At 35.2% G+C, this 9987-nt stretch overlaps 1 protein-coding gene across 1 annotated transcript; it reads right to left on the bottom strand.

Moving 5' to 3' along the window:
- Positions 1 to 1915: 1915 nt before the first annotated feature.
- On the bottom strand, positions 1916 to 3315 carry LOC127096714 (uncharacterized). Its single transcript, XM_051035267.1, has one exon. It carries the CDS (start codon positions 3147 to 3149, stop codon positions 2493 to 2495), a length of 657 nt encoding a protein of 218 aa, XP_050891224.1. The 5' UTR covers positions 3150 to 3315; the 3' UTR covers positions 1916 to 2492.
- Positions 3316 to 9987: the final 6672 nt, after the last annotated feature.

Here is a 9987-nt window from a genome sequence, read left to right as displayed (position 1 = left end):
CAAGGTTAGTAGCTAGAGGATTCTTACAAAAGTCTGGTTTAGACTACTTTGAAGTGTTTGCACCTGTAGCTAGACATGAAACCATAAGATTGATTATTGTTATAGATGCAAATAGGAATTCGCCTCAGATACATTTATATGTAAAATCAGCTTTTCTAAATGGTCTATTTCAAGAAGAAGTTTATGTGTTACAACCTCCTGGATTTGTGATAGAGAATAAAGAAGGGATTGTTTACATGCTACATAAAGCCTTGTATGGGCTGAAATAAGCGTCAAGGGATTGGAATCTGAAAATTTGTTCATTTTTCAAGCATGTGGGATTCAAAAAATGTGAAATGGAGTATGGTGTGTATGTGCATCATACCTCTAATGGCAATGTGATTATGGTGTGTCTTTATATAGATAATATATTATTGATATGGAGTTGTACTTTTGAGATAAACAAGTTCAAAAAGGTGCTGATAAATGCATTTAATATGACTGACCTTGGAAACATGGTATATTTTTTAGGCATGGAGATTTTACACTCTGATAAGGGAATCATTGTGCATGAGCTGAAGTATGACCGTGAGTTTCTAAAGAGATTTGAGTTGATGAATTGTAATTCAGCAATCACGCCTGCTGAGACAAACCATAAATTAGATTCTAATGTTGATGATGAGGATGTAGATGCTACAACCTCAAATAGTTAGTTGGCTCTCTAAGATATCTGTGTAACAACAGGCCTATCATATGTTATACAATTTGAATGATAAGTAGGTTTATGAGTAAGCCAAAGTGGTCACATTACAAAGTTGCAGTGAGGATACTAAGGTATGTAAAAGGGACTTTGATGTATGGTATTTTGTTTCCATTTGGAGTGTCAGATGATGTTGAGTTAATATATTACTTAGACTCAGACTGGTTCGAGGATAAAGTAGATAGAAGAAGCACTACATAATACATGTTTATGTATCTAGGAGCTCCCATTTCATGGTGCTCCAAGAAGAAACCAGTGGTTTCATTGTCAACATGTGAGGCAGAGTACATGGTTGGTGCTTTGCCAGCATGTCAGGCTGTTTGGCTTATGAATTTGCTGTAGGAAATGAAGTTTCGAGAAAACCAGTCAGGTTGATGATTGACAACAAATTAGCCATAAGTTTTGTCAAGAATCCAGTGATGCATAAAAGAAGCAAGCACATTGATACTACGTATCATTTTCTGCGCAATCAAGTCCATAATGGATTGCTTCAGGTTATTCATTATAGAACTCAGAAGCAACTTGTAGATGTGCTGACCAGGGCAATCAAAACTGAACACTTCATCAATTTGAGGAATGAAATTTGTGTTGTTGAAATTGTTGAATTTGTGTTATTGAGGGATGGTGTTAAATGTAATTCAAACTCAAGTTTGTTTCATTTAAGTTTTATTTCAGTTTTCATTTGGCTTGGTTGAAATTGAACATAAACTGAAGTTAGTTTCAGCTAGTTACACACGATTGAGATAATAGATTTTGTTGAGATTGAAAAAAGTTAGTTACATCTCTCTCTCTCTCTCTCTCTCATATTTCGAGACTGTTAAATGTATAAATATGTGAGGAAAATCTTACTATTTAAATTAACTTTTAAGAATGAAATCCAAACATATTTAATGGTTAATAGATATTTACACGCGGTAAGAACTTGAACTCTAAATTTCGGACTATTTAAAACTCTTTGTTTGATGAATTCAAGCCAATTGAACTATGTCAAATTAATGATAGCAAATTTAAATCTTTATTAATATTTATGTTTTTGTTTGGTAAGTGGATAGGAAGTTTGAGACAAAAAGATGAGATAGCTCAACAATTTTTTTTATCAAACATCATCATACACTAAAACAAAGCCATCGCTTAAAATACTAGGGAATCTAATTTATTTAAAAATACAAATACATATAAACTAAAAAAGTCAAATCAATAATTTGACAGTCTTTTTCCACCATGGTCCTATACATTATTTCCACATGGGATGATCTAAATTTCACTCACAATATGATACATCTCATGACATACATCAAAACATATATTGTATTCAGAGATTTAGATGTCTAATGACACAAGATTCCAAAAAATAAAATCATAACAAACTAGAAAATAAGACAAACACTTCCTATACTTGTATTAATATATTACAACAATAGTTCCAAAGACATAAACATGCCATATTTTACAAACAATAAAACAAAGTTAAAAAATTGAATGCGAAGATATTAATCTCTCGAGTGAGCAGAAACTTCAATAGTCAATAAAACTCTTCTCAAGAGATTTAATAGTGTTGCATATTTAAAATTATGTTCGAATTCAGAATCTTTAATTAAAATGAAAGGGACGCTTCTCATCTCAAACGAGTGTTTTTTTAGTAGATCAAGATTTAAGTAAAAAGTTAAAAATTAAAATACCTCTTTATGGTTTTTTTTCCTCCAAGTAACAAGATGAACACAAGTAGATTTTGGGATCACTGATTGGAAAAATCTCAGAGGGACCTGCCATTAACTTGTTGATAAGTGTTTCTTCTTGAGCTTGGAAGTAGAACTAAAGATTCAGAAACTGCACAAGTTCTCTTGCAAGAGCCATAAAGACTAATAAATCCAAAACGATCACTAATACTTCTCGAAACCTTAGCTCCATTATTCCACAAACTTCCAATTGTATCTTCATGATCATCACCACCATCCTTTGAGCATTTAACCATTGCAGCAAAGAAAGGATCATCCCTTTGAAAGCTACTTTGAATTGAATTCTTCTTCCAAATCTTTGTATCTTCATGGTTGATCACTTTTTTAGAAGAGCTTGTGGAAGTAGTAGTTATAGTAGGTGGAGGTAATGGTAGGAGTTTCATGGAAGATTGTTGTTTTTTCTTGGAAATGTTATGTTTCTTGGGAATTCCAGGTAAATGTTCCCAAGAAAATGGAACACCTGAGAATTTAAGTGGAGAGGCAGGACTGAAATGAGGATCATCAGGAAAATATAATGATTCAATGGAAGAAGATGAAGGTGAGAGTGAGGATGAACAAGAGGAGAATGAAGCGGTTCGGCGCGAAGACGGATACTTTCCGGCTAAGAAGAAGGTTTCACATTGTTTTGGAAGATCTTTGGCATGATGATGAGTGAGATTTGGTGAAGAGTCCATTGTTGGAACTTGGAGGAGAGAAAAGATGAGTGTGGTTTGGTTGGTAGATCACTTGGTTTTTGTTCTCTAGCTCTTTTTTTTCACATTTTAATTTTATATAAGGTAAGGTTATAAGAAAGACAAGGGTACATGTCCTACTTTAATATTTTTTTGGGTGAATATAGGTACTATGTCTATTATTGAGATCTATTTATGCATATCTCTATCAACAAATATTTTTCTATAGACATGAACATGGAATTGAAGTTTTAGCTATGTATTTATGAAATCTATTATCTTTAATGAAGGTTGTTAAACTTAGGGTTTAAATATAGTAGAACCTATTAATGTTAATAGGGAGTGAAAACCAATCTCAGCGTGCTTAATAAATTAATGAAATACTGAGTTATTATGGTTAGTTAAAAAATTATTCGACTCTATTATAAAGAGAATATTTTATTTGAAGTTAAATCACTCGCAAAAGTTTTCCATGTCAAAATTCAAAATGAAAAATTTGTTACAACTTTTAAGATGGTAAGAAATTCTCCACTAACACTCATAACACATTTTGCATAAATGGCAATCAAATCAATGTATGTGTACTAATCAACATTTGTGTAATTTTAATTGAATTAATACATTGTTGACTTGAATTGTGTAATTTTAATAGTACTAATACATTTTTTGACTTGTATAACATGAGTTGGCATGGTGTTAGTTATACAGTGTAGGATATTTGATGTCCAAATATCACACCTCTTATCAAATAATGTTACAAGCACATGGCATATACTAAAAACTCTTATTAGTTTGAAGCAAAAAGCTTTGAAACTAGTTATTGGAGAAAAATTTGTACTGAAAAAAAATCATATAATACGAGACCTGAAAAATCCAAAACATGAGGAAAAATCATGACTATTGTTTGATGACAAATAGATATTAATACTTTGCGAAAACTATTACTAGAGATAAACTCTTATCTCATACACCATATGCTTTTTACTACATTACCTATTTTTTATAAATATATATATGAACACATCTCACTATACTCAAAGTCAAAAATATATATAGCAACTTGTAATCAAAAACAAAAATTCATATATAGTATGAAAAACTTTGAATATTAGAAAAGAAGAAGTATTTCTCAAAATTTCAAGTGATACAAAGAAGTTTCCTTTTTTCATCACTGTGAGACGTAAAGGTTTGGTGCGTGATGACATTGGAGCTACGATCGACCCGATTAGCTTAGAGGTCGACATAAGTTTGACTCGAAGGCAACTCGGAGTAGGACGGGGCTCGACTTAGCTTGTAGGATGGGTCAGAGTCGGGCCATAAATATGACTTGTCAAGGTTTCAAGCTTTTATAAACGTGATTCTCAATCTCTTTTGTTTGTACAAAGTATAAAGAAAGAATTGATAATCCTAACAAGTAAAATTTAAAGATTTAGAGAGACAATGGTAGAAATTCTTAAAATTCATTGTTCTAAAAATTGACAAACCTTTGAGGATATACCTTTGAGGATATAAGAGGATTTAAAAACATCTCTAAATTTGTTGGCCTTGTGTGATTCATTGTTAGAAATACTGCAAAGAACACACTCAATTTATGGGAAGGTGCTGCGTTTGTTATTTATTTGAAATGATATTAGGCTTTAAATAGCCAATACAAACTGAAACCATAAAGCCACGACCTCTGTGGCAGTTACAAAAATAGGAAAAGTAGTGGCTCATAAAGAATAGGTACTCCCAAAATACTAGGAATTATTCAACAAACTTAGACTAAGAAATAATAACACGTAAACAAATTAACTAGACCAACAATCCCTCCCTTAAGCTAAAGCTTTTGTGCTTTAGCTTATTTCTGCAGCATCTGTCATTCCAAGCATATCACGAAGTTTCTCAAATTGCTCTAACTTCAACGGTTTTGTCATTATATCTGCAACTTGTTCCTCTGAGCAGCAAAACTTCAACTTCACAGTTCCTTCATTCACCAATTCTCTAAGAAAATGAAATCTCACTCCAATGTGTTTGCTCCTTCCATGGAAAACAGGATTTTTGGATAACTGGATAGTGGAACTGTTGTCGCAGAAAATCTCAGTTCCTTCTTTTTCTTTTGCTCTAAGCTGCTCCAGAATCCTCCTAAGCCAAATGCATTGACAGGCACATAACGCTGCAGCAATGTATTCAGCTTCGGTGGTTGATAAACTCACTACCGGTTGCTTTTTGGAAGACCATGAAACAGCTCCTGAACTTATCAAAAAAACAAACCCGGAAGTGCTTCTTCGGTCGTCCAAGTCCCCAGCATAATTACTGTCCGTATAAGCCATCAGACCCGTGCTTTCTTCACTCCTCTTATAGAAAATACCATGCTCAATAGTTCCTTTCACGTATCTCAAAATTCTTTTTGTTGCTAGCCAATGTGACAACTTTGGATTTGCCATGAACCTGCTAATTAAACTTACTCCAAACATCAAATCTGGTCGAGTTGCAGTTAAATACATGAGGCTCCCAACAACTTGTTTGAACATTGTAGCGTCTACTTCAACGCCCGTTTCGTCCTTCGATAATCTTGTTCCTGGAACAATAGGATTTTTTACAGAGTTGCTGTTTTGCATGCCGAATCTTGTTAATACTTCTCGAGCATATCTCCTTTGGCAGATAAAAATTCCAGCAGCATTCTGTATAACTTCTATCCCAAGAAAATGTCGCATTCTTCCCAAATCAGACATATCAAACTCCAACATCATTGAGCTTTTAAACTCATCACACATTTTTTTATTGTTCCCAGTAAAGATTAAATCATCGACGTAGAGACTCACTATCAAAATGTTGCCTCCTTTTTCTTTGGTGAACAAAGTGTGCTCGCTAGGACATCTTTCAAAATTTTCTCGAACAAAATAGGCCTCAATCTTGCTGTACCAAGCTCTTGGCGCCTGCTTTAGTCCATATAATGCCTTTTTTAAACGGTAGACTTTGTCTTCTTCGCCTTTCTTGACAAATCCTTCCGGTTGATGAACAAATACTTTTTCTTCGAGCTCACCATGAAGAAAAGCACTTTTGACGTCAAGTTGAAGCACTTCCCATCCATTTTGAGCCGCCAATGCAAGAATTACCCGCACCGTGTCAAGTCGTGCTACTGGTGCAAAAACTTCTGTATAATCTACTCCATATTGCTGTGCATATCCTTTTGCCACCAATCGTGCCTTGAATTTTTCAACACCTCCACTCTCATTAAGTTTCGTTTTAAAAATCCACTTAACTCCGATAGGCTTCACATCTTTAGGTGCATCTGTTAGCTCCCATGTTTGATTTCTTTCTATGGCTTTCATTTCTTCATTCATTGCCTCTCTCCACTTCTTGCTCTTGACCGCTTCTTCGAAGTGAAAAGGATCACTTCCACTTTCTGTCATCATCATCATTGCCAAACTTTCTTCTTCCTCAAATATATCTGTTCTTGTTTCATAATCAGCCATCCAAATTGGTGCTCTTCGATTTCTTGTGGCCCTCCCTTCAGCTTGAGCCTCTTGAATAACTTCAATTTCAGATGATCCAATCTCAGTGGGGCTGCAGTTTAGGCCATTTTGATTATTATCACCACTTTCTTCTTCTTCATTTTGCTCAATCTCTTGCTCTTCTCTATTTTGCTCAACATCATTGTTTTCTTCATCTTCCCACACCAAAATATCAGCCTTGCACTCTTTCTCAGTTCGTCCCCAATTCCAGCTTTTCTCTTCTTCAAATACTACATCCCTGCTCACAACTATTTTCTTTGTAATTGGATCGTATAATCTATATGCTTTGGATTCATCACTTACCCCCAACAATATACAAATTTTACTCTTGTCGTCCAGTTTTGATCTCTTTTGATCTGGCACATGTACATGAGATATGCAGCCGAAAATTCGAAAGTAGTTCACCGAAGGCTTCATATTGCTCCATGCTTCTTCAGGGGTTCTGTTTTCTACAGCGGAGGTTGGGCTTCTATTCTGAACGTGAACACACCATTTGACTGCTTCCGGCCAGAACGCTTTTGGAACATTTCTCTCATTCAATATGGCTCTCGCTGCATTCATGATCGTCCGGTTTTTCCTCTCGGCAACTCCATTCTGCTGAGGAGTAAATGCCGCTGTCAATTTCCTGCTAATGCCTTGAGCTTTAGAAAATTCTACAAACTCATTAGAAGTAAATTCACCACCCCTATCAGTTCTTAAACATGTGATATATTCACCACTTTCCTTCTCCACACAAATCTTAAAATTTTTAAAAGTGGCAAATGTTTCTGATTTTTCATGTAAGAAATAAACCCAAGCTTTACGAGTGAAATCATCAATAAAGCTTAAGATATACCTCTTATCTCCATTTGAAGCTGGTTTGATCGGACCACATATGTCAGCATGAATTAGTTGAAGTTTCCTCGATGCCCTCCATAAGCTTTTCTTGGGTATTGAGGACCTGTGTTGTTTTGCGACCAAGCATGTTGTGCAAATCTTCTTTGGAAATTTCAGAGCCGGCATGCCAACTACCATCTTTTTATTTGAGAGTGCAATGAGCCCCTTGTGATTAAGGTGCCCAAAACGACAATGCCACAAATGTGCTTCTCGCTCCGAAACTACCTCAGTTTGTAAGCACATGGAATCTTTTGGAGCCATAGCAGCTAATAAACAAAACATTCTATTCCCTCTCATATTAGAATGCATGATTAGTCCTCTACTAGAATGAAACACTTTGCATGTTCCATCTTGGATCAAAATTGCTAGCCCTTTTTCTTGAAGTTGTCCTATGCTGAGCAAATTATTTTTCAATTCAGGAATAAAATAGACATCTGATATTACCTGAGTAATTCCATTTATTTGCATTCTGATGTTTCCTTTTGCTACGACGGCCATTGTTGTATCATTTCCTAGTTTGACAGTTCTGCGAAAATTTTCTTCCAACTCAGAGAACCATTCTTTATTTCCTGTCATGTGATTGCTGCACCCTGAATCTAGAAACCACACTTCTTCTTTCACCATTTTTTGTGGATCTTCATAGGACATCAGTAACAACTCCTCTTCTTCCTCCAACTCAGCGTAGTTTGCTCTCTTTTCCCAGTCGGGACACTCATATTGAAAGTGTCCCAATTTGTGACATCGAAAGCACTCAATCATGGCTTTGTTTAAGTACTGTCTTCCTCTTCCTCTGCCGCGTCCTCCTCGAAATAAGCCTCTACCTCCTCTTCCTCGAATCGGTCTTTCATCATTGGTTATTTTCAAGACTTGTTCCTCTAATTGGTAACCCTGCATTCTTTGCTCATGAACAAGCAGACTACCATGCAACTCATCAATAGTTAAGATGTTCAGATCATTTGACTCCTCTATTGAACAAACAACGTAATTAAATTTAGAAGTCAAAGATCTAAGTATCTTACTAACAACTGTGCTCTGTTCCATTACTTCACCATTGGATTTCATTTTGTTCACCACACTTAGAGTCCTTCCCAAAAAGCTGTCCACTTTTTCGCCTTCACTCATTGCTAGCAGCTCAAATTCCCTTCTAAGCGCTTGAAGTTGTGCCCGTTTCACCTTTGTAGACCCTTGATACTTCTGTCGCATTGAATTCCAGATTGCTTTCGAAGTCCCCTTGTCTAGAATAGTTTCAAGAATTTCTCTGTCAATTGCCTGGAACAGATAATTCTTTACCTTCAGATCTTTGAGTTTGGCTTCCTCCACACTTTTCCTTTGCGCTTCACTTGCTGCCGCTGTTCCAATAGATAGTGCTGGAATTCCATCTTCTATGAGACCCCACATCTCCTTGCTCCGCAGGAAATTTTCCATCGTCATCGACCAATAGTCATAATGACCATCGAACTTTGGAATAGCCGGTTGCACAAACTTTTCTGAAGTTGACATCATCCTCTCTGTGTTTGTTTCAACTTCTCTTACACTCAGTTTACACACTCACACACGATCAGGCCCCTTGCGGAGCTCTGATACCAAATGTTAGAAATACTGCAAAGAACACACTCAATTTATGGGAAGGTGCTGCGTTTGTTATTTATTTGAAATGATATTAGGCTTTAAATAGCCAATACAAACTGAAACCATAAAGCCACGACCTCTGTGGCAGTTACAAAAATAGGAAAAGTAGTGGCTCCTAAAGAATAGGTACTCCCAAAATACTAGGAATTATTCAACAAACTTAGACTAAGAAATAATAACACGTAAACAAATTAACTAGACCAACATTCATATGGTGATAGTTTGAAAGATTTAGAATTTTGTTCTTACTTGTAATGTTATTTTCTTGTAACAACTTTAGAATGTTGTGAACCGAAGAGTTATGTCTAAAGTCCTTGTCTCGCAAGTTATGTCTCAAACAACAACTCTATTCCTTGTAAATGGAAGAGATTAAATCCATTTTGGAGAAATTAACATAATTTCAAAAGATCATTGACGACTTATAAAATATTGAGGAGAAAATTGATGATGATGATGACGACGACAATGTTTTACTCTTGTTAATCTCATTAGCATAATAATTTGAGTATTTCAAGGATGATCTTCTTTATGATAAAAAATGTATTATCACCTTTGGATGATGTTCATGCGACTATAAGATCCAATGAGCTATTTATGATGAAAGATTTGAAGGTTGACGATTTTGGTGAAAGATTAAGTATCTCAAAATGATAGCGTGAGATTAAAGGGAATTCCAAGTCTATGGGTTTTAATAAGTCAAGTTTACACTATTACAAAATATACCTTTCGTAACATGTTATTACCTCATATACTTAATCAACTGAAGTAATGGGTGATATTTATGTGCCTACATTTTTTTATAAAAATTATTTAAAGACTTTCCACTACGGTCCTTAATA

Source organism: Lathyrus oleraceus, chromosome 6 (assembly GCF_024323335.1).
Source record: "Lathyrus oleraceus cultivar Zhongwan6 chromosome 6, CAAS_Psat_ZW6_1.0, whole genome shotgun sequence".
NCBI classification, from domain to species: domain Eukaryota; kingdom Viridiplantae; phylum Streptophyta; class Magnoliopsida; order Fabales; family Fabaceae; genus Lathyrus; species Lathyrus oleraceus.
Note: the sequence above shows the minus strand (reverse complement) of the source record. Positions and strands in the feature narration are given on the sequence as shown.

Bases quoted from the DNA above. Each gene is read 5' to 3' on its own strand.
- LOC127096714 (XM_051035267.1), bottom strand. From the start codon at position 3,149: ATGGACTCTTCACCAAATCTCACTCATCATCATGCCAAAGATCTTCCA.